The sequence below is a fragment of the Plasmodium vivax genome, chromosome 11 (genome assembly GCF_000002415.2).
Source record: "Plasmodium vivax chromosome 11, whole genome shotgun sequence".
Taxonomy (NCBI): domain Eukaryota; phylum Apicomplexa; class Aconoidasida; order Haemosporida; family Plasmodiidae; genus Plasmodium; species Plasmodium vivax.
In genome coordinates, this window is record NC_009916.1 from 1,839,354 (window position 1) to 1,861,528 (window position 22,175).

Consider the following 22,175-nt stretch of genomic DNA (forward strand, 5'->3'; position numbering starts at 1 on the left):
ACAGAGCATCACACAACGGGGGCACTCGCTCTATCGCGATGATGACGCAGAAAGGGGCGTGCGCCGCTTCCGTGTGACAATTTAATTCACAATGAGGGCGCTTCTCCCCTGTGGAGGGAGGCCTCTCCCCCTTGATGTTTTTCACGACGTGGCAATACGCCGCTTGGCTGAGCGAGAGCGGCTTACCGTTTCTTCGTTTTAATTTCACACTTGGGTTGGAGCGCCACAGTTGAAGCGGCACAATGGAAGCTCGCATGCGGATTGGCACCATGCACCCCTGTGATGGCCCTCCGCAAACGCATCGTACGTGTGCACGGGGGGCACTCTACTGCCATGTGTCAATTGTGCAGGCCAGTTGGCAACACGTCAGTTGGACTGTTTTTTTTAAATGGGTTAGGGGATAGGTGACGAAATCAAATGGAAGTTAAAATGAAAAGGAAAAAAAAAAAAAAAATTCCACCTGGATGGAACAGAGCAGTTCACCACAGTTGAAGCAACTCTGGGAACGCAAAAAAAAAAAAAAAAAAAATTAATTTAAAAAAGAAGAGAGCTCAGCGAGGCTACTACTCGGCTGATTGAGCAGCGCGACTACTTCTTCTTCTTGGCAGCTTGACCACTGACGTCATTCTTGCTGTTTATTTTTATAAACTCCTTGGCAAACTGGCTCAGCTTCTTCTTATCCTCCACGCTGTGCTGCAGGAAGGCGTATATTTCGTCGGCCTTCTTGAAGTTCTTTAGGAAATTCAAGAGGGAGTCGTCCAGGGGGAGCTTGCACAGGCTCGTCAGTTGCTTCAGGTCTGCGCGGCGGGGGGGAAGCGCACAATAGGGTGAGAAGGGAAATAAGGAGGAAGGCAACACACTGGGGGGGGGGAGTCACCCCAATGGGGGAACCACACTGCGGTGTCTCCCATTAACGTTGAGGCTTCGAACGGAATGTGCAGCCGTACCTGTTAGTTCCCGCTCGGGGGGGCTGTTCGTCTTCTTCTTGGTGCTTTCGACTGAGAAGGGGAGGAAGGGAGGGGCACGTGTAGTAAGCGGCACACGCAAGGGTGTGCAAACGGGGGCGACAGCGCGGCAAAGGAAAGTCGCGCAGAAGCAAACCGCATCCGCAGCCGCATCCGCAGCCGCTCCCACTAGCAACCGCTAACTCCGCCAACGCGGGGGCCGCTCGGCAAAATGAGCCTTACCTTTGACGGCCGCCGAATTCAGGAGGGGGGGGAACTTCTTATCCTCCTCGCTCGGATGCACATCGCCGCTTTCGCTTTTCCATTTTTTCTTTTCACTCTGTTTTTTACCAGACACATCTGCGCTGTTCTTCATGCCAATACCGCCTTTTGCGTTGCTGCTATCGACTGCCATTGGGTAGGGGAAGAGACTACCACCACCGCTGGCAGTCCCGTTGGCAGTCCCGTTGGGAGCGTCCTTGTTCGGGGAGCTGACTTTACTGGGCAGGCTGCCCTTCACCCCGGCCTTTGCCTTGCCTTGTTTGCCTCCTCCCCCTATAGACAGATGAGGAAAATTTACGTTGTCCGCGTTTTTCACACTGGTGCTGAAGGAGACGTCCCAGCCGGACTTCTTCACCGTGCCATTGGCACCACTTGCGTTGTTTCCATTAGCACTTGCTGCCATTTTCTTTTTTGAGTTTTCTATTTTTATCTTCATGTTGATGCTCTTCTCTTCTCCCTTCATGATGTCCACCAGCTTGTCAATTTTTCTTTCGCCCGTTATACTCCACTTCATTTTTTCCGTTTTTTTTTCGGCCCCCTTGGGGGTGGAGGTGCTAACTGGGTTGGTCGTGCTGGCCGTGCTTGGCGAGATGGGAGTTCCCACTTTGCCCGCGTCCGACTTCTTCCCCTCCTTCCCCTCCTTCTTGGCCTTCTTCTTCTCGCGGTGCTGCTGTTCCTCGCCCTCCGACTGCTGCGGCAGGGGCGCTTCACCACTTTCCTTTTTCTTCTTTTTGGCGTTGTTACTCTTTTTCGCTACCTCCTTTTCGCCTTCATCAGCTTTGACCGTACCACCCATGTCATCGCTCTTTCGCTTTTTCTTCGCCTCCTCCCAGGGTGCCTTGATCGCACTGGTCCCCGGGTCGACCTGCCCATCCACCTGTGCCGCCTCGGCCACCTGGTGGAGGTTCTTCTCCTTTGGTTTGCCACTTTCGTTGGCCTTGTTTCGCTTCTTCTCCGCCTTATCCGCCTTATCCGCCTTATCGGCTTTGTCTGCCTTTTCTCCCTTCTCTGCCTTTTCCCCCTTCTCCACCTTCTCCACCTTCTCCGCCTTTTCCCCCTTCTCGCGCTTTCCCTTCTTCCCCTTCTTGTCCTTCTTCACCGTGGCGTACCCCTCGCTGGTGTCCTCTTCCTCCTCCGGCTTCACCGCAGGGGCCCCCTTGCCATCCTTGGCCTGTTTTCCGCTTCCTCCAGTGGACGGGGACATTTTCGCCTTCGCCTTTCCTCCCCCCTCATGCTGGGCGACGTTTCGTTTGGCGTTGACCTCGGTCGGAGAGGGTAGCGTGGGTTCATTCACCACCACGTGGTTGCTCTTACTGTGTGTGTTGAGCTTATCACTGGGTTGATCGTGGCCGCTCTTCCCATTGGGTGCATAACCTACAGTGTGCTTGTTCATTTGCCGATCATTAAGGCTACCGCTGTTGTTGCTGCGGAATTTTGTGGCCACCTCTTCTTCATCGGCAGCCCCGAGCTGATTCTTTTTTCGGGGCGGGACTCCACCTGGAGGTAACTTCCCCCCTGACTCCTTTTCTGCCTCCGCCTGCTCCTCTGCTCCTTCCCCCTCCGCGCCCAGCTCAAACTCGAACATCTGCGGGAAGTTGGTCAGCTTTTCCGGCATCCACCTGATGGTCCTGGAGAAGGGGTCGTTGTCTTTATCTGCTTCTTCATGTGGAGCATTTGTTCCTTTCTCCCCGCTGCGTAATTTGGTATCTTGGTGGGGGGAATTGGCAGCGAATCTGCTAGCATCGCCTCTGTTGTGTGACGTATTACCCATGGCGCTTCCTCCGCCTTTGTAATTTGCGGGAAGGCTCTGCACCCCAATCGCTACTGCTGCGGAGGAGATGGATGCTACTGCACCTGAGTGGTGCGCTCCCGCGTAACTATTCTGACTGTGCATGTTTCCCTTCGCTTTGTATGCCTGCGTGGCCGCCTTAACACGATCGTCCCGATCGTCATCCGAGAGGAGGTACTTCTCCATGTCGGTGGCTTCCCTATCGGTGCGCGCACTGCTACCACTGCTGGTGGAGTTAATGGTCCTTCTGGGGGTATCTCTCTCTCCCCTCGATGGCATGAGGCCTTCCACCTTTGGTTTCGCTCCATCACGCACGTCTGCATACTCTTTCTCATTGTACATGCTGGTCGTTGCTGTTCCCTCAGCAGGGGGTAGCATCCCACTTGGGCTCTTGGCCACATCTACGTTATAGCCCTTTGCCGCCAAACCACCCTGGTTCTTCACCAGGTGGTTCAAACGGTTCAAGCCGCTTAAACCGCTTAAACCGCCTAAACTGCCTAAACTGCCTAGGCTGCTCAAACGGCCAGACGTGACATTCGCGTAGGGGTAGTTGTCCGTGCCGCTCATCTGTTGACCGCCGCTACTTAGGCGGTTCTTTCCCAAAGACTCGGCCTCCAAAGAGGACCTCGCCTTGAAGCCCTCCAAAGAGGACCTCGCCTTGAAGCCCTCCAAAGAGGACCTCCCCTTGACGCCCTCCAAATTATTGGCAAGTTCGCTACCCTGCTGAGCAGAAGAATGCTCGTTCTCCTTCTTCACCACGTTGTAATTACTTTTGGCAAAACTGGTCAGAGGCAAAACAAAAGGGAACGTCCCAGGAGGGAACATCTCGTTGAAGCTAACCCAAGGCATATTCTCATTAAATCGGATGGGCAAGTTTTGTGGAAAGTACTTCAGAGACCACCAGTAAAACATCAGCTCGGATGAGAAGGGGCCTTGCACATTGCCTGCGGGGTCTTTGTACTGCCAAACGTCTCCTCTGACTTTATTTACTCTGCTCATGATGTGCACGTAGTGATTATTGGAAATGTCCCCACTGCTCTGGTCGTCACTATGCTTGTGTGTGCCTTCTCCTCCAGTGGAGTAGTTCATTCCCTTGCGAGAGTAATCCCCCAAGAGGTTACGCCCCGATGGTGTGGTACTGCTAACATTTTCGTTACGAGAGCTCAGGGGAGAGGACACATCCATCCTGTCGTACGGCTGACTCTTCTTCTCCTCTTTCAGACCACCCATTAACGTTTTTACAACATTCGCTTCTTCATGCAAATGGTTTGAAGAATCTCCTGTGTAGTTAGCACTACTGCTGGTGTGGCCTTTCTGTGGAGCTCTCCTTCCTGTGTTCATCACTCCTTGGGCGTTATAGCCATATGCTGTGGGGGTCTCCTCACTATTGTCATCCATCTGCATCGCATCATTTGTTTGCATCACCTCATCCGTTTGCATGGCCTTCTCCTTCGCCGACGCGTGGGCGCCCTCCACCTGGCCGCTCCCCCTACCGCTGCCGAAGTATTTGAGCCACCTGCTTACGTTCATGAGGGAGCTCTTCTCGTCACTCTGCGCGGGGAGGGGGGCGTTCGCGTGGCCGGCCGCGTGTCCACCAGCAACGTTACCCGAGTGACCACCGGCAACTTTACCCGAATTGCCTTCCTTCTCCCCCTCGTCCAGTGCCGCCCTCCTCTGCCCTCCTTCATACAGGAGATGATGCCGCCCGGCGGACTTCACTTCCTGCGCGTAGGAAAAGGCCTCACCTTTGCCCATATGATTAACGCTATTTTTCAAGTTACACTGGTCTTTGTTTCCATCATCAGTGGTAACTTCCCCGTCGTGGCCATAGCGAGTCAAGTCATCGTCTGCGCCCCCTTTGGAGTAGTTATTCCCGAAGGGGGAGGCAGAAGCATTTGGTGTGGCCACATTGGGTCTGCTGTTCCTGCCCTTCACACCGGCACTACTGCCATACATGTGTTTGATAAGCTCCATGCTGCTGGTCGTGTTCTTCATATTCAGGTGCGTCCCTTCAAGGCCACCACTATTTGCAGTAGCCGAGTGGTGCAGATGTTTCCCCATCATGTTAAGCAGCGGGGAGGAGGGAGTATCTTCCTGAGCATATGCTGCATAGGGGTCCACAAGCTTGGCATTGGTTAAAGCTAGCTCCTTTAGCAATTCTTCCTTTTCACTTTCGCTTAACTTGTTGTATATATTTTCCTCCATTTTAATTTTGTTCATAATTTTTTTTAAAAGGATATTTTGTTTTTCCATCATGGCTAGCTGTTCTTTGGCCATTGGGCCTTCTTCACTGCTTCTGTTATTATCCGTTGTTGCGTAGTACTTCTGGTTGGTCATATGCGGTTGGCTTACATTGTGGGGGGAGGGTCTTGCGCCCTTCCCGGCGCTGGCAAAGAGGGCGTTCCCACTCCTGTTCGCAGTGGTCGTCGGCGTGGGTCTCATGACGGCGACACCGCCTCCGGCTGCAGTTGCTCCCATCGATCCCGTCGATCCCGCCGCTCCCCCTGCTGCTCCCCCCCCTGCGTTGTTCATGAGGGACAGAAGGTACGATAAGTTACTGCTGCTGACCGACTGGTCCATACAGTTGCGGCTACTAGCCAGGTTGACTACACTGCCGTTTCGTTTGCCCAAGAGCTGATTAGGGTTAAACTGCTTATTCAGGTGACTGATGGGGAGGGCACCTGCGTGCTCCTTGTGGTTGCTCTGGTGGGCGCAAAGACCACCGCTCGCACCGCCGCTCTGATTGCTGGTGTGGTCCGTGCCGTCCAAACTAAGAGGATGGTTAGCAGAGCGCACATCATTCGGGTTACTCACACTGTTTGGGGGGTGGACACCGCTCATGGGCTTCCGTTTAATCTTCTGAAGGAGACTCTCCTGAGGAATGTTGCCCATCATGCTGTCCCTGTCTTCGGAAATTTTCCTATTCTTCAGTTGGTCATATTTGCCGTATCGATTGGCTCGGAAGAAGCGTTCGTTCAGGTTGCTGCTGCTGCTCTCCTCTTCCTGGAAGGGGTAGCCGGGCTTGGCGTTCTTACTCGGGTCATATAAGTTCCGCTTGTCCGTTTTTCCGATGAGGGTGCCGTGCGTCGGGAGGAGGCCGCCATAGGAGTGCTGCTGCGGTTGCGATTGCTGCGATTGCTGCGGTTGCTGTGGTTGCTGCGGTTGCTGTGATTGCTGCGGTTGGAGGTGCCGTTGCTGTTGCTGCTGTTGCTGCTGTTGCTGCCGTTGCCGTTGCTGCTGGTGGTGCGCGGAGGAGGCGCCACCCAAGGTGCGGTAGGGCTGCTGACTGGGCTCTCTGCACAGGTCGTGCTCGTCGCTTTTCTGGGCAACCATCATCAGTCCCCTATGTTCTTCCTGTAAATTGATTTTATCAACATCATATAATTTATTAAAAATGAGTTCCTTTTTTTCGTTAGGGTTTTTATTTTTATTTTTATTTTTATTAGCATTGGCATTGACATTGACATTAGCATTAGCATTGACATTAGCATTAGCATTAACATTAACATTAGGGTTAGGGTAAAAGTTAAAGTTAAGGTTAGGGTTAGGGTTGTTATTCTTATGGACATGTTTTTTTTCATTAAGGGCAAATTTATAGTAGCTGCTTTCATGAAGTGCAGAATTATTTTCTTCATGAAATGAATTATATATATTATCATTACTTGTGTCCTTAGGGTTCATTTTAACACTTTCCCCGGGGGTTTTCATTTGTCTGCCGTGGTCTTCCGTTCCCTGTGCGGTACGCAAGTCTTTGTCTCTTCCGTCTTTCTCTCTTCCGTCTTCCTTCCCGCCGTTCCTTTCGCCGTTCCTTTCGCCGCCCTTTTCGGCGCCCTTTCCATCGTCCTTCTCTCCCTTCTTCTTCTTCTTTTTGCTTTTCTCCGCCGCTGCCTTGTTTGCTCCGCTTCCATCACCGGGTTTGTCCTCCGCCGATGGGTGCTGCTTCGCCTTCAAAGCAGGGAAGGCACTTCCGCTAACGTTACCTCCAACGTTGCCACCAAGGGTGTGGTTACTCCCTTCTGCTCCGTCCTTCCTTTCATTCTTCGCACCACTGTTCGCTCCCCCGACGGTGATGTGCTCAAAGTTCCTACCTCTGTTTAGAGTAGCCGCGATGCTCGGATCCGTTTTGAGGTAAACAGAATCGAAGGACATTTTATTGTTCTTATCGAATTGCTCGCTCATCTTATGCCACATGAAATCGTCCGTGGCCTTTTTGTTTTCTACAAAGCTGGACTTCCTCCTTATGTTGCTCCAGTCATCTTCCACTACGTTCTTCTCATTTTTGTTTTCTCTTTTTTGGTTTCCCTTTCCGCCTCGGTTGGCATTAAAGGCGGTGTTGCCACTGCCGCTTTGGTTGTTTCCGCCGGTGCCGTGGCCGGTGCCGTGGCCGGGTGGACCTCTCACCATTTCGTGGGACGCGGAGAAGCTGCCCGCCGCGCCTGCTCCACCTCTGCCAATCTTCCTCCCCATGTTGTTAAGAAGCGAATCTGCGGTGTCATTTGGGCCGGTCCTATTAACTTCGTCGATGCTGTGGTTGCCTCTTCCATCGGTCAAGTCACTGCTAAGCATGTCTACGTTGGGTAACGTGCCCACCCCGCTGCCCTTCACATTGTGAGCCACGTTCGGGTGTACCCCCCCCGCGTGGGCAGAGGCTCCACTGGCACCGTTTCCACGATGGCTGTACAGATGCATCTCGTGCCCGGCCCCCATGCCATGCATGCTCAGCTTGCCAGAGTCGTTACCCTTGTTCATGAACATGCTGGCAAATTCGTTTCGGCCGTATCCCCTCTTGGCCTTCTCTTCCCCCACGCGCGGCTGCTGCGGCTGCTGCGATTGCTGCGATTGCTGCGATGGCTGCGATGGCTGCGGTTGTGACTGCTCCGCGTTGTTGCCACTGGCGGGGACCTTCTTATACTTCTTCATCTTCCAATCGTCGGCCGCGTTGGCACTATTGCTGCCCGCCATGGCGCCGCCCGCCGCGCTCGCACCCATCATGTTGTGCAGGTCGCTGAAGCCCTTTTTGGGCCCACTGCTGCTGCCAATTCCTTTATTGCCATAGAACGCAGAGGGGGGGGAGGTGAAGTTGAAGTTTTTGTTTGTCCCACTCGAATGGTTTAGCAGGCCAGGGGCGTTCTCCACCGCCCTCTTGTTGGCGGCGTCCGCCCCGCCCGCTGCGCCGCTTCCCCCGCTGTAGCTATAACCAGGAGCGGCAGCGGCAGTAGCGGCAGCGGTGTTGTTATATTGGCTGATAAACGCACCGCTGCTGCCCATCTGCCCCATGCTGTGGGCCATATTCCCATTTTTGAAGGCAAAGGGGTGGTCGCTAAACAGGTCTTCCCTCTTCATGTGCATGGGTCCTCTGTCCTTGGGGTAGTTACTCCTGTGCGTGTTCTTCGACGCGTCGTTATTGCTTTCATTTTCGTCATCTGAATTTTGGGGGGAGGACGAAGGCATCTTCATATTATCTGCAAAGGGTTTGCCAAACCCTTTGGAAGCACCTCTTAGCTTGGGATCATTCTTCACATTTTCGTTTGCCTTGTTGTTTGTTTTGGAGAACCTCCAAGAGGAAATGCCCTTGTCGTAGTCCCTCCACAGGGTTTTGTTCGCCCCATTGTTGCTTCCTAGGGGGCCACCTCCCATGGGGTTACTTCCCAGGGCATTATTCCCTGCGTTGTTTTGGCCCATGAACGCGGGGTTGTTTCCATCCCCGTGGAAACTCGTTTTCCTGGCGAAGCTATTCCGGTTGGCGTTTTCCCCCAGGCCAGCCTCAAACTGGTTTTTCGCACCTCCATATGGCTGATTACCGCTTCCGCCGCTGTTACCGCTAACGTTGAGTGCACCTGCATTCGCTCCGTCGAAGAATTTGCGAAACTTGTTGTTCTTCAGCAAATGGTTGCTCCTCTTATTCATGCTGAGCAGGGGATTGTTTGCGTCTGTCGAATCTTGCAGATTATTTTTGTTCATAAAGGCGTTGCCATCTCGGGTGAAAAAGTCATTTCTAATTCTTCCCCTCTCAGGATCGTTGTTATAAAACCCTGAAGAAGTGCCTCCCCTTTCTGCAAAGTTTCTGTAGTGGTGCTTGTTGTAGACACCTCCATCCTCCTCATCGCCCATGGCGTTACTTTTGCTTTGGTCATTCTCTCCTTCTTCACCTCCCATGGGGTTGTTTTCATCGTCTCCCTTTCGTACATCGTTAAGTAGCTCGGGGAACTTAAACTGGTTGCTGCAGAGGGGCACGTCGTGGTCCTCCCCCAAGTCCTTCTCATTTAGGATCAGCTCAACGTAGGCATATAAGAATTCGTTCTTCGTGTACACAATTTTATTTTCGTCACATAGGAAGTCTTCTGGGCTGAGTGTCTTCTCCCCACTTAGGGTGCCTTCTTCTTTTGGAGCGTTCTCTCCACCCGGCGCGCTCTCCTCATGTTGCCCCTTCTTCTCATTTGGGTGCTCTTCCTGTGGGGCGCTCTGCACGGCCTCCTCCGCCACGTTCGTTTCCTCCATCGCGCTGCAGCGGTGGGTGGAGATGTGCCTGCGCGAGGGGGTGCTTCGGGTGGGTCCCGCTGGTGGTCAGTCTGCTTGTCAGTCTGCTCGTCAATCTGCTCGTCAATCTGCTCTCCACTCTACCGGTCAGTCTTCCCCTTTGGCGCCTCTCAGCCTCCGTAGGGCATTCCCCTCCCCCTGCGCCTGGGCGTGCTCTGGCGGGAGAAATGCCGTACGGCCTCGCGGAAAGCAACGGGGCGTATGAACACAGAGCACACTCGTCTTACACGTTTGGCATAAAACACGGGTGCTCGTTATCACAACGGGATAGGCAAAGATTGATGAGTGTAATCGTTCAGGTGGAAGAACAACCAAGGGGGGTGGGTTGCAGGGGATGTGAAAAAAAAATAAAAAAATTAAATACGACAAGGGGGTACGTGTACTTACATGTGGATGCAAACAATTTCGTGGAAGGCTTCTGGGGGGGGTGATGTCACATACACACGTACACACACATGTGCATAAGGGTAAGGTGACGTATCTGTGCAGCGTATGTATAGTTTTTTCCTCGTTCTGAATTCGTTAGTTGCCCATGGTTTTTTTTATTTTTTTTTTTTTTTTCCTTGTGAGTGGAGGACTGACTCTGCTTCCTCTTTGTGTTGCCCCTTTCGCAAGAGCCCCTTTTTGCGATTACATGGAGGTACGTCCGTATGTAGGTCGTTGGGGTGTTTTGTAACTACTGCAAAGGAGCGCCGCCTGCAATGTTTTCGCAAAATGGGTGACAAGTTGGAAGGCGAGCTGGCTGGCGAGTTGGCCGAGTTGCCTTCTTCACTCTACTGGTTTGAACGTTTGACTGTGTTGCGCGGTTGGTGGTTGGCCGTTCGCACAGTTCGCACGGTTTGCGCTTTGAAATGCTTCAATTTCGTTCGCTTCGCTTCGTCGTTTTGCCTCTCCGCTTCGTTTGCTAAGTTTTGTTTTCCTCGGCGGGAGCTGGCAAGGTGAACATTTTATTTCATCACGTAAAAAGGTAAAAAAAAAATTCCAGCCGGGGGGAAAAGGCGCGCTGCTGCTGTGCTAGCGCGGTTGGTGTGGAAGTGGGATGGCGCGGGGTACGTGCAGGTGAAAAGGTATTCGCGCAATTGTGCGGGTGAACATACGTTGGAAGGGAACATAAGTTGGGAGCGAACATATGTTGGAAGGGAACATATGTTGGATGTTAAAATACGTTGGAAGTTAACATAACTTTGGCGTTTACGCAGGGGAGCGTAGCAAAGATGGCACAAATGCGTACGCGTACGTACTTGCACGTACTGACTGTTCAGCACGCGGTACCACACAAATGGCGCTTTTTTTTTTTTTTTTCTGGCGTTAAAATTGGCACTACAAAAAATGTTGCTATGCGCAATTGGCCGTGAAAAGCGGCTTTCAAAATTACCAGGCAAAAGTCACTTAAAGTGAAAGTCGCATGTACTACATGAAAGTGCGGGATATCTCCTTCACGAAATGGGTGAAAAGGGAAAAAGATTTATTTTCATTCCACGCGTGAGCGTTAACGTGAATGCGAAGGTGAAGCGAATGTGAAGGTGAAGGTGAACGCGAACATGAACGCCTTTTTTTCTTTTTTCTTTTTTTTTTCTTTTTTTTTTTTTTTTTTTCTTCCAGTGCGCGCTCGTAAAAAACGTAAAGTGATATGCTATACAATACGTGTACGTGCCCAAAGGGACGCAGCATGGGGGAAGGGTATGTCACGTTCGCTATCAATTTTACATGTCACTTTTTTACATGTACGACGTATGCATGCCGTACGTACATGCGGGGGGAATTTTTACGAGGGAAACCCCGCGGGGGAAACATTTACGGGGGAAACTTTTCGGCGGAAACCTTTACGAGGGAAACCTTCGCGGGGACGCGTGACTCGAGAGGAAGCCAAGGGGGGGGTACCAATAACACGTGTACTTATGCGCAGCTTTGGGCACGGCCAACACGTACGGCGACACGGGTACGTATGAATACGCAGGAGAGCATTTCTTTGTTAAATTGGCAAAGTCGCCAGAGTGTGGCATTTGTGAAGGTGAAAAGCGAATAGCAACATGCGCACATATAAACGCAATGGAAAGCGGCAAATGCACAAGGCCTCCGTACTGAGTTATACATACCCCGCATGGCACTACAAATGTAATAACACATGCATATCATTTTTTTTATAAAATGAGCCGCTTACATATGATATATGTTTTTTCAGGCCTCTCCCCCCCGGGTGCAGGAAAGCTCTGGCCCACGGTCGCCGACCCTTTCGCCGCAATTCAAATGGGGATATACGCTCCGTAGAGGCGCTCTTCCCTGGGAAAAGAGGGGGTTTCTTCTTCGTTCACTCGGGTGCATGGCGCGGGATGAAGGGGGGAGACGGCTGACCAGCCCCGAGAAGGAAAAGCGAAACCGGTTGGCCGGCCCGACCGCCGCACGACTGCCGCCCAACTACTGCAGATGGTCGACCCCCCGATGCTGCGCCCAAAAAAGGAAGCGAATCGACAGCGCATACGTTGCATTTGTTTGATCCCGTATTTGCGACGAATGAGGGGGGGAAGGCACAGTTCAGAAGAAAAAAAAAAAAAAAAAAAAAAAAGAAAGCGCTATCGGTGAGGTGACAAAACTGGGGTATAATACATGTATATGTACATATGTTTGCCTAACCGTAAGAGGAGGTAAGAAAAAATGATACGTCGCCCCTTTTGGCTCTCCTTCATTTCACGGGGCGATGTCGGTTTTGCCGCTACGGAGGAGAGCGGGTTTACCGCCTCGGGGGTAGGAATGACTCCGGGGGACCATCCTACTTATTGAGCTAATCACACAAAGGGGAAAGAAAAAAAAATAAAATAAAAAAAAAAAAACCCAGTGGAGCACCTCACGTGAGCAGAAAATATGTAAAGAATGGTCAAACTGTTTGCATCTTGCAAAAGGGTTGACAGTGCTAGTAGGGTGAAGAGAAGGGGGGGTTACCCGTGTGGGGGGTTACATCAGTAGGTGCGAGTACTGTTTCTACCCCCTCCCAGTGAATAAAAAAACGAACACGTTAAAACATATGGATGATCGATGGGGATTACCTAAGTAGGCATACCCATGTTGACGCCTCCCTCCTGTAGAATTTGCACAACTTTTACTTCACCTCCCCCCCAAGGGGATCACTTCTAATCTGAACGCACGAGTTAAGCGGCGTATTGGAGGTTTCTCATTTTTCTTCCCATAAAATACCCTTCACTTGGGTAGACCTACGCGTTTGTACAATCACATGGTGGTGAAATAACATTCTTCTCCCCCCCCTGTTGGTTCATCATGCTGACGTGTAATATGACCCCTTTTTGCAAGCTAGCCAGAAGGAGCATGTGGAAAAGGAGACCAACGGTGCCTTCATATCTGAACATCAGGTATTGCGGTATACGTGTAGAGGTACACACATATGGATGGTATGTGCAGCATCTACTCCCGTTAGCCATAAGCCGATTGTAATTTTATGCTGCCTTCCCTGTGTTAGCAGCGTAGAAACGGGTGTAGGTAGCTTTGCCGACGTGGGTGCTTAGCTCTTACGTGTGAGCCCCACTGGGAGCTCCTCTGTTTGGAAATGTTTGGAAGTCTGTTTGGAATTTTCTTTAAAAAGAGCCCAACAGGGGGGGCACAAAGGTTTTACCCGAACATCCATTGCATCGGAGCTGACCCCGACTTTGCATTTCGTCGTAGCAAGCCAATTTTGATTACCTTCACGGGGAAGTGGCTAAGCAATCTGCACTTCTGCGCGAACCCGCTTTGAGTTCGTCCGCATATGCAAACACGCGGAGTGAAGTTAGCATGTTCGTTGGGGTGACCCCGCGTGGGTAAAAAAAAAAGAAGCAACAGGAACGGTTGCACCACTTCAGTGGAGAATTTTTTTTTTTTTTTTTTTTTTTTGTTGAGGGGGGCAAAACAATGTGTATGCATTTAACCCTCCTCAGGAGGAGAAACACAATTTGGGAATGCTGGCACTGCATTGGCAGGCGTCCGCTCGGAGGGCCAACCTAACAGCCCCTCATTGATCGAGGGGGAATTCTCCCAAACAGTTTGAACGGTGAAGTGCTCATTTGCGCTGCCTTTACACCTGCTGAGGAAATGCGCTTAAACAGTTTACCTCTCACTGGGGGTAGAATCCTTTAGCGTAATGCGACACTTTTTTTTTAATTTTTCGGGTTCGCGTCCAAGCGGGCCATTAACGAGTCAACAGATTTGAAGCGCTTCTCTGCAGTGGGTGGAGGGATGACGCGAAGGGGAAAAGAAAGAAAAAAAAAAGGAAAAAAAGAACAACTAATTGTAACGGGCTCATTGTGGGTGGGGGAGGATGAAAGGCGAGCCGCCCCGCACATTAGCAGAACCGATCGGGGCTCTTCTCCCCGCGGAGAGCATACCTATGGTCGAGTACAGCTGGAGAAGGTTGGCCTTTAAAAATCGATACTCCCGGAGCTTTTCCTCGACTGCAAAGTTGCGTGGCCATTTGGGAAGGGGATAAAACGGGTGGGGAAGTTGCTCGGTTCGCTCAAATGCAGTGTTCCTTTTTTTTCTTTAGAAGTACCCACTTCGAAAGGGGTTCTCGTTTGGGTGCCCCTTCTTACCGTGTCTTTTTTTATTTTCCACGCTTAGGCCGTTGATGAGGTCCCGTTCGTTGCGTATTTTGGCTTCGACTTGCGTGCTGCGCGGTGTGCAGAGGGGGGTGCAGCGGGAGGTGCAGCGGGAGGAGTGTTGGCTGTGCATCTCCATCGCATTTTCGCTTCACTTTTGCCGCTTTCCCGTCGTGGCGCGGGGTTGGGCGAGACCTACCGGTGCGCCCTGCGCTCGCTGCGCATGGACAGGTAGTATTTCGACAAAGGGGTGTTGAGGCCCTGCAGGAAGTCCAAATGCCCCCTCAAGAAGAGGTCCTTCAGGAGTTTTCTTTTTTCCTCCTCGTGGTCGTTCGCAAACAGGTAAAGAGGGAGGTTTGCCCTTTTCTCGTTTAATGCGTTATACATTTTTCTAATTTGGTTGGTCCTCTTTTTTAGGGAGTTTATTAGTTGCGTCTTTTGAGCATGTTGACTGGTGTCGCTTGAGCTGCCACGTGTGGGGGAGGTGGCTCCCTTGGGGGCTTCGCATGAGCAGAGCGGGATGCACAAGCGGTGGAGAGCAGCAAAGAGAAGCAGTAGGAGGGGGAAAAACAACCTCTGGTGAGGCGCCATTTGTATGTTATGCGCACGGGTGAGTGGTAGAAAGGGGAAGAAGCGCGTGCGTGGGTTTGTTCCTTTGTGAAGTGGAAAAACAAGTGGAAAAACAAATGGGGTGAAACGAATGAAGGGCCGCTTTTCCCTACTGATTGTATGCTGAAAAACCGTTCGGCAGTTTTTTTTTTTTTTTTTTTTTTTTTTCTTTTTTGTCCGCGTTGTGGAGGACGCGGCGCACACATGTTTGCGCGTGGTGAGCATTTGTGTGCCATCCTGGAGGGGTGCATTTTTTGGGGGCGCTTAGTTCGGCACATTTGCGTAGTTTTTCTTCCCCCTTGGTTGGCGCTTCAAATGGGGGTGAAAAAAGCAAAAAAAAAAAGAAAACACAAACAAACAGTAAAGTGGGAGGGTAACAAAATGGACGGACCGCCAGTCGAACTCCCCCCCGCGGCTAACCGCCCACCGCTCACCGCTCGCCGCTCCTAATCCCCCGACGGGTGGCCGCTCACGGGAAGCCTACTCCGTGACGAGGATGGACCCCAAGTCGACGTAAAACGCAGCGTCGTTCAGGCGATTGACAATTTTGACGAAGGGGACGTTGTGCACGCCGAACATGATGGCGAGCATTCGGACGCTGACGGACCTGCGCTGAAATGGTTTGATGACTCCCACGTGGATTAGCGAGCTAAAGGAAATGAGCGAAGAGTGGACGTCGTTGTTCAGGGTAGCACTCTCGTCTTGCATCTCGATGAGGATGTCTATATCCTCGTGGTGGGAGTTATAAAATGAAAAGACGGCCATAAGGACGGAGGAAGAATTGATTTCCTTTACGAAGGAAACTTCCAGGCTGAAGCTGTGCGGTGTTGGCATCTCCACCTCCATGCAGTACTGGGACCATATGCAGTTATCCGGCGTATCGTCGATGCTCCATTTGACCGACAGGGTGATGATGCTTTTGTCGCTTTGGCAGTGGAAGGACAACCGTTTGTTCTTATCTTCAAATGGGACGCACGAAATTTGATTTCTATTTTTTAACCTCTTCGTCACGTCTGCAAGTTGGCTTGCCCGCTGGTGCGCGTCACTGCTGCGGCGTTTGCCCATCTGGTGAGGGGCCCCTCCTTCGGCTCCGAGGAAGAAGGGGTTATACAGTGAAGCACCTGCATCGATGCCGTGGAGAGTGTTCTGTAGGCCAGAGCTCACATCAGCAGAGTAGATAGAGCTACGCTGGGAGCCCCTCATCCTCTCCCTGTCTTGGGAACTCCTCTGCGAGAGTTCCTGTGCGAAGCTTACAATGGGAAGGTAAAGACTGTAGGTCTCTTCCGGGAGGAGAGAAAAGGGAAAGGGGTCCCTACTGTCAATGTGCACCGATCTAGAGAAGAGCTCATGAATATGCACGCTGTTCTGTTTCGTCACATTTTCAATTTCGAGGTGGAGGTAGGGCTCCATTATGGTGCACTTGATGTTGAGCGGCTTGGTGACGACGATTGGCTTGGTGAGGCTAATTTTTTTGAAGCCTCTGTTTGCGTAGCTCGCGCTGTGCACGTGCTCCTCCAGCTTGTTTATGCCTCTGCATATGCTGTGCATGTCGACGCTCGGCGGGAAGCTGCGCACGTCCTCTCCGCTGTGCGGGAAGGGGTCGCCCTGGTCGCCACGGTCACCATCTTGGTCATCGTCATCATCGTCGCCATCGTCGCTATCGTTATCATCGTCATCATCGTCGTCACCGCCGCCAACCGCGCCACTCCCCTCAGTGTTCCTTTTTTTTTTCCTCTTCTTTCCCCCTTCGAGCGCCATTCCAGACGTAAAGGTCGACGACCAGCGCACATTGCTCAGCAGCAGCGACGGGTAGGTGAAAATCCTCCTCAAGTCATTCACCTGTTTATCGTTGAGGAAGCAGTTCCCACTCTTCCACGTGTCAGCCTTGGAGCTTTCGCTCAGCTGGACCTTCACCAGTAGCTTCTCGTTGAGGTACCTTTGCGAAATGGTAAGTGGGAGCTCCAGAAAATAAATGACCCCCTCCACTTGGTATTGCTCCGTTGCAAGGAGAGAATCTTCCATCTCATCGCATGCCTGTTTGTGACTATCCAATGGGAAGAGAACTCTCTCTTGGTCCACCTGCCATGCAATCTCCCCTGGGGGTGTCCCACTGGTTGGTGCATTTTTCTCCTGATTTTTTTCTACCCCATCTGAGGGGTCCCCCCCGTTGTGAGGAGACCCCCTTCTCCTGGCCAGCACCCTCCTGTGCACTCTCCTCTGTTCACCATCGAAATAGTTTTCCTCCTGCAAATGGAATTTATATGCCAGTGCGGATGCTTCCACCCCATTGTCACTCACGAATACGATGTCCACACGGACGTGATAGTTTGCACTTCGCTTTAACCAATTTTTAATGCTTTCTTTGGAGTGTAATTTATTGGCATGCTTGATGATGACCCCTATGTAGAGGAGTTCACCCAGGAGTTCTTCCGCTATGCCATTCGCGTCATCTGTGGGGGGGTAGTCAGCGTGGCTCCCCTGGGAAATGCCTCTCTCCTGGTGTGTCTCCTCCTCTTCGCAGAAGAATTGCAAAGCCTCCTCGGTGCTTTTGTGCCGGTTGCTGTTCGTCAGCACAAGTTTGATTGGTGTTTCGCTGGTGGGCAGCGTCATGGGGCCCGCGACCTCCTGGTCCTCCCCTTTTTGCTGCCTCTGTTCCCGCGTTACGGCTGCGCTGAGGGGGGCTCGGCCATTTGCTCAGTGCATTTCGTTAATGTGCTTACGGCAGTTCATGTTACGCTTCACGGGTTGTTTTTTTAAATGCGCCCTTTCAAAGTGTAAATGGGCAAAAAAAAAAAAAAAAAAAAAGCGCTACACATGCATACGAGCAGGCCTTTTTATCATCTTTTGGCAAGTTTCAATTTTGCGATTCGGCTGGCGCGCTTTAATTTAACCACCGGCAGGAGGAGGGAACGCTCTGCGATCGAGCGGGAAAAAAAAAAAATCAACACAAAGGGAGAAGCAAATAAATGAGCGACAAATAAATGCGCGATAAATAAATGGCGCCAAAACTGCGTAACGTAGGGGCCATGTGCTCAATTCAGTTGAGGATTTTTCGGCGGGGGCCCAACTGCTTCTTCATGACGATGAGGGGAGTTTTCTTCGAGACATAAGGTTTTAGCTAAGAGGGGCCCACACACAAAAAAAAAAAAAAAAAAGAGGAAGTTATTTCGTGCGTTATTCACGTTAAAAGGGGAGGCTACCCACAGATGGTATCCTCCACTGTAGAGGGGTTCAAAAAGGAAAAAGCTGCTCATCTGAGAGAGCAACTTATGCTGGTCTCGATGGAAAAGGCATCGATATGACACGTCTCCCATTTGTACGCTTCACATCACTGCACTGGTAAGGCAGTCTTCACTCATGTGTTGCGAAGCGCATTTCCGTTTGAGCAAAGGTACAAAATAAGGTTCTTTTTTTTTTCTCTCCTTGGGGTTCTCCCCTTACGTTGCAATCGCTCAGGTCTGGGACTCGAAAGTTGGGCACCAGCATTTTGTTAATGATGAAGAAGCCTAAAGAGGAGGGCAACAAAAAAAAGAAAAAGTGCACACATGGGGTGTAACACACATGGAGAGCCTCACGGTTGCCCTATATCATGTTATGCCTCTCTCCTGGGGGAGCAGCACATCGACGGAAGGGTACGTGAAATAGCCCCCCCGAGGAAGCTCCGCCTCCCGTTCAGCAGTGTACCCTTTTTCGTGTGCCTTCCCAGCCCGATAGCCCCGAATCCTTTCTTGAACCCAACAGGAGCGTACTTCGCGATGAGTGGCCCCTTCCCCTTACTCGGCCCCATTTTGGCCAACTTGAAAACGTCCAGTTTGATCATCGTGCGGGTGGGGGAGGGGAACAAATCGAAAAAAGAGGAAAAAAAAAAACGGAAGAAAAAAGAAGGCTAAACTAGTCACTTCCTATTACGCAGACTCTGCCTTCCCCACAGTAGTACCGTTTGACGGGTGCGACTTGGGGGAACGAGGCGCCCTTCATCGGATGCCAGTGTGACGTGGTGTACGACCGGGCGATGGATCATTTGTTAGCTACGGCTGTTCAACGCGGTCACAAAGGCATGGTCATAAATCTGCGCGGCTGTTTTGAGGGCACCTCGCTTTATTTTCCCGGTTGCTCTGTGTACGCTTTGATTTTTTCGCCACAGTTTAAGTGGGTAGCTAGCGAGGAGAGAGGGGGGAGTGTTCTCAATTTTTGGCTTCGAAACGAACCTTCTTTTTCCCGCTTCGAAATTTCCCTCTTTTCTTTCGCTCCGAAACGCACCTCCATTTTTCCGCTTCGAAATTTGCTTGGCCTCCCCCGAACGACAGTGTCGATTTGGGGAAGCGGAACAGGGAAAAAAAAAAAAAAAAAAAAAAAGAAATAAAAAGAAAGAAAAGAAAAACCCGAGCGGAATTACAAACTATATGTTCACATGCGCAACGCGCTGCGAACTGCTTCGTGCAAGTTGAACCTTGCGCCTGGATGAAAAGCTTCGCATTTTAAAAAAAAATAAATTGGAGGATAAAATGCCCTGACCTGTTCAGGCGAAATAGCGCATGAAAGCAGAAGGATGTGTGCAAAGTGGTGAGTAGGATGGGGAAGGAGCCACGAAAACGACTTTCTTTCCGTCATTTTTTTGTTAATCTGTGTGAGCATTCGATGTGTAAGTCTTCCCGTTTGTACAGTCCCGCAGACTCGGTCACAGGTGAAGACGATACACAGTTGGAAGTTCCCCGTTGTCGCCTTGCAGGGAAGGCATTTTTTATGGCATCCACGTATTAATTGTAACGCGGTGGGGAGATGACCGAAGGGAAATAAAATGGCAGGCGGAAGGGCCCCAGCAAGGGGGGGGAGTACTGACTGAGTACTCCCCAAATGAAGGAGCATACATGTCAGGGGAGCGTCGTAACCATTTTGGGAAAATTGCGAAAATTGCCAAATGGAGAGAACACAAGGGGAGAAAGAAGTGCGCCCCTTTTCAGCGTTCAAACGGTTGCGCATCTTGGGGTGGGAAATACGACGAGGAGGTTGTGACCTTTTCATAATCGATTAGTAGCGACGGTTGGAAGGAATGGCCAAGCGCAGCCGCGTCTTCCACCTCATTTCCCCTTCAACGTACCCAGCGTGGGAACAATTTGATACAAAAAAAATTCGCGCAAGGATGTAGGAACACGCCACGTTGGTCCCTTTGTTAGGAGATCCGTCTGGACAGAAAAAAAAAAAAATAAATAAATACATACATACATACATACATACATACATACATACATACATACATACATACATACATGTGGGGGAGGAATTTTTTCCTTGTCGAATTTTTTGTGTGCATGTAAATTTGTGTGTACACTTGCTGGTTGGCCAAACGGGCAGGCAGCACAACAGATGGGGAAGCCAAAGTGTCATTTAAGGATGCGAAGCGTGAGGAGGGAATAACACCTCATGTGTTGCATGTTTCTTCGCCCATTCGCCAATTGGCATATTTTCCAATTCGCTTCTCCATTTTTTTGCCTTCCCGCCTTTTTCCGCCATATCGCCCTATCGCTTTATCGCTTCCACTAGACCGCAACAGAAATGAGCAACTTGTTCGCACCCCGCGTGGCGTTTGCGTTGCCTTTGCGTTTCCTTTGCGTTGCGTCATTTGGAGTGGCCAGTAAAAGGGTTTTTTTTTAAACGCGTACCCTCGAAGGGGCGTGCATGTGGACGGAAATGCGTGTGTGTACTTATGCGCGCGGCTTGGTGGCTAGAAAGGGAAGAATAAAAGAGGCCAAGCTTTATGTGCATGCTATTTTGCCTTTTTGCTTTGGTATTTCCGTTTTGTTTTTTTTTTGCTTTGTAATTTCCGTTTTGTTTTTTTGCGTTTTTATTTGCGTTTTTTTTGCTTTTTTTTTGCTTTTTTGTGAGTCCCCGTTTTAATGCAGCGCGTGTGCAGGAAAGCATGCCGAGTTTGGGGAAGTGGCGTGTGTGCAAAGAGGGACTGTCGGCGGAAACGGGGCGGCAACAGAACAAAGCTGAGCGGAACGAAGTGAACTGACCGGAATGAAGCGAGCGGAGCGGAATTCCGCTGGACGAGGTGTATACACACATTCGTACGCACACACGGACAGGGACATGTGCGAGGGCGAACATGCGAGCCACTCACTTGTGCCAGCAGGCAGTGAAACAGTTAGGACAATTCTGGGACGTACATGCCTAGCACGTGTACCGAGTTGTATCATTTTTTTTTTTAAACGCATATGCGTATATGCCTTTATTGCTTATTTGTATGTAGCCTGTTTGTATCTCTTGAATTTTTTTTATTTTTTTTTATTTTATTTATTTATTTTTTGCATGCGTATGTTTAACTGTAAACACGCTTGGGGTGGCAATTCATTTTGTTTTTTATTTTTTGCCATCATGTTTGTTTCGTATGGTTTTATTTTTTCCGTTTTGTGGCGCGACTTCTCCGCCTGGTTGCGTTTCCTCTCATCCATTTTGCGTTCCGCGTGGCCCCGCGTTTCTCATTCCCATGGTCTATTTTTCCTTTTTTTTTTTTTAATTTCCCCCGTTTCCGCAACCGTCCACGTTCCTCTTAACTTTGCAATTCCATCAGTTCATTTTTGCCCTTGCGTGTGAGTAGCGAAAAAATTCTTTTCTTTCTTTTTCTTTTTCTTTTTCTTTTTCTTTTTCTTTTTCTTTTTCTTTTTCTTTTTCTTTTTCTTTTTCTTTTCTTTCCTTTTCTTTTCATTTTTTTTTTTTTTTTTTGTATCGTCCGATTTTATTTTCGTATCGCAATTTGTTCTGCTCATTTGTCCTGGTCATCCACCGTTCGTTTGTTCGTTTGTTTGTTCGTTCGTTCGTTTGTTCGTTCGTTTGTTCGTTCGTTTGTTCGTTCGTTTGTTCGTTCGTTTGTTTGTTTGTTTGTTCATTTGTTTTTTCTTTCGTTTGTTCGTTTATTTTTTTATTTTTTTTGTTGTTCCCCACTTGCGTTCGCTTTCGCGCGCTTGTTTTCGTCTTCGCGCAATGGCACGTCTTGCGGCGGAGGAGAGGAAAAAGGAATAGGAAAAAAAAGAGAAGCAAAATTAAATAGCAAAGCATAGCAATACAGAGGAATGCAGAGAAATACAAAATAGAACAAAAAAAAAAAAACTTTCCATTTTGCTTCTTTATTTTTTTCATTCCAGCTCGTCTGGCGTGCACAACGTTGGACATGTTTGTCTTTTTCTTCCTGCTCGCCCCTCTGGACGTGCTCCTCTTTGTTTGCTTAGAAAAACTCGCGCGGCCTCGTATTCTTTTTGCCGCATCGTAAGTTTGTTCATTTGTCTCCCCATTTGTTTGTCTCCCATTTGTTTGTCTCCCCATTTGTTTGTCTCCCCATTTGTTTGTCTCCCCATTTGTTTGTTTCCCATTTGTATGCCTCTTTCGTTGTCTTCCCATTTGTTTGTACTTTCTCTTTTTCGTTTGTTACCTTCCCAT

General features: G+C 50.2%; 4 protein-coding genes across 4 annotated transcripts, besides 40 other annotated features; all 4 read right to left on the reverse strand.

The window, feature by feature from the left end:
- Positions 1-282: 282 nt before the first annotated feature.
- Positions 283-305: a microsatellite.
- Positions 306-588: 283 nt separating this feature from the next.
- On the reverse strand, positions 589-9,513 carry PVX_113390 (hypothetical protein, conserved; the record flags this gene model as incomplete). The annotated part of the gene is made up of 3 exons (XM_001616020.1): positions 589-797; positions 948-998; positions 1,188-9,513. 3 exons carry the CDS (start codon positions 9,511-9,513, stop codon positions 589-591), a joined length of 8,586 nt encoding a protein of 2,861 aa, XP_001616070.1.
- Positions 705-780: a microsatellite.
- Positions 767-789: a microsatellite.
- Positions 1,207-1,231: a microsatellite.
- Positions 2,468-2,487: a microsatellite.
- Positions 2,527-2,572: a microsatellite.
- Positions 3,101-3,128: a microsatellite.
- Positions 3,202-3,231: a microsatellite.
- Positions 3,518-3,555: a microsatellite.
- Positions 3,655-3,686: a microsatellite.
- Positions 4,016-4,045: a microsatellite.
- Positions 4,887-4,919: a microsatellite.
- Positions 5,323-5,349: a microsatellite.
- Positions 5,804-5,833: a microsatellite.
- Positions 5,956-5,976: a microsatellite.
- Positions 6,189-6,235: a microsatellite.
- Positions 6,516-6,565: a microsatellite.
- Positions 6,573-6,613: a microsatellite.
- Positions 7,872-7,906: a microsatellite.
- Positions 8,971-8,994: a microsatellite.
- Positions 9,514-9,543: 30 nt separating the features above from the next.
- Positions 9,544-9,566: a microsatellite.
- Positions 9,567-11,242: 1,676 nt separating this feature from the next.
- Positions 11,243-11,266: a microsatellite.
- A 915-nt stretch (positions 11,267-12,181) lies between these two features.
- Positions 12,182-12,205: a microsatellite.
- A 751-nt stretch (positions 12,206-12,956) lies between these two features.
- Positions 12,957-12,976: a microsatellite.
- A 179-nt stretch (positions 12,977-13,155) lies between these two features.
- Positions 13,156-13,195: a microsatellite.
- Positions 13,196-13,438: 243 nt separating this feature from the next.
- PVX_113385 (hypothetical protein, conserved) lies at positions 13,439-14,863 on the reverse strand. The gene is made up of 4 exons (XM_001616019.1): positions 14,332-14,863; positions 14,127-14,203; positions 13,923-13,988; positions 13,439-13,756 (listed from the first exon to the last, which is right to left on the reverse strand). The coding sequence occupies exons 1-4, from the start codon at positions 14,721-14,723 to the stop codon at positions 13,695-13,697; spliced, it is 597 nt and encodes a 198-aa protein (XP_001616069.1). The 5' UTR covers positions 14,724-14,863; the 3' UTR covers positions 13,439-13,694.
- Positions 13,445-13,498: a microsatellite.
- Positions 14,259-14,294: a microsatellite.
- Positions 14,421-14,481: a microsatellite.
- Positions 14,775-14,824: a microsatellite.
- Positions 14,864-15,221: 358 nt separating the features above from the next.
- Positions 15,222-17,351, reverse strand: PVX_113380 (hypothetical protein, conserved; the record flags this gene model as incomplete). The annotated part of the gene is made up of 1 exon (XM_001616018.1): positions 15,222-17,351. The coding sequence occupies one exon, from the start codon at positions 17,349-17,351 to the stop codon at positions 15,222-15,224; it is 2,130 nt and encodes a 709-aa protein (XP_001616068.1).
- Positions 15,270-15,304: a microsatellite.
- Positions 15,341-15,479: a microsatellite.
- Positions 15,776-15,802: a microsatellite.
- Positions 16,199-16,304: a microsatellite.
- A 226-nt stretch (positions 17,352-17,577) lies between the features above and the next one.
- On the reverse strand, positions 17,578-18,987 carry PVX_113375 (hypothetical protein, conserved). Its single transcript, XM_001616017.1, has 3 exons — positions 18,426-18,987; positions 18,183-18,247; positions 17,578-17,859 (listed from the first exon to the last, which is right to left on the reverse strand). The coding sequence occupies exons 1-3, from the start codon at positions 18,559-18,561 to the stop codon at positions 17,779-17,781; spliced, it is 282 nt and encodes a 93-aa protein (XP_001616067.1). The 5' UTR covers positions 18,562-18,987; the 3' UTR covers positions 17,578-17,778.
- Positions 17,957-18,002: a microsatellite.
- Positions 18,523-18,551: a microsatellite.
- Positions 18,880-18,899: a microsatellite.
- Positions 18,932-18,974: a microsatellite.
- A 55-nt stretch (positions 18,988-19,042) lies between the features above and the next one.
- Positions 19,043-19,065: a microsatellite.
- An 820-nt stretch (positions 19,066-19,885) lies between these two features.
- Positions 19,886-19,942: a microsatellite.
- Positions 19,943-20,129: 187 nt separating this feature from the next.
- Positions 20,130-20,156: a microsatellite.
- Between the last annotated feature and the right edge of the window lie 2,019 nt (positions 20,157-22,175).

Bases quoted from the DNA above. Each gene is read 5' to 3' on its own strand.
- PVX_113385 (XM_001616019.1), bottom strand. From the start codon at position 14,723: ATGGCGCCTCACCAGAGGTTGTTTTTCCCCCTCCTACTGCTTCTCTTT. The intron at 14,204-14,331 runs GTAGGTCTCGCC...CACACCGCGCAG, and splicing joins AGCGAGCGCAGGGCGCACCG to CACGCAAGTCGAAGCCAAAA. The intron at 13,757-13,922 runs GTATGCTCTCCG...CACCCACTGCAG, and splicing joins CCAGCTGTACTCGACCATAG to AGAAGCGCTTCAAATCTGTT.
- PVX_113375 (XM_001616017.1), bottom strand. From the start codon at position 18,561: ATGATCAAACTGGACGTTTTCAAGTTGGCCAAAATGGGGCCGAGTAAG. The intron at 18,248-18,425 runs GTACACTGCTGA...CCTCCTCTTTAG, and splicing joins GGGAAGGCACACGAAAAAGG to GCTTCTTCATCATTAACAAA. The intron at 17,860-18,182 runs GTAAGGGGAGAA...GGCCCCTCTTAG, and splicing joins CAGACCTGAGCGATTGCAAC to CTAAAACCTTATGTCTCGAA.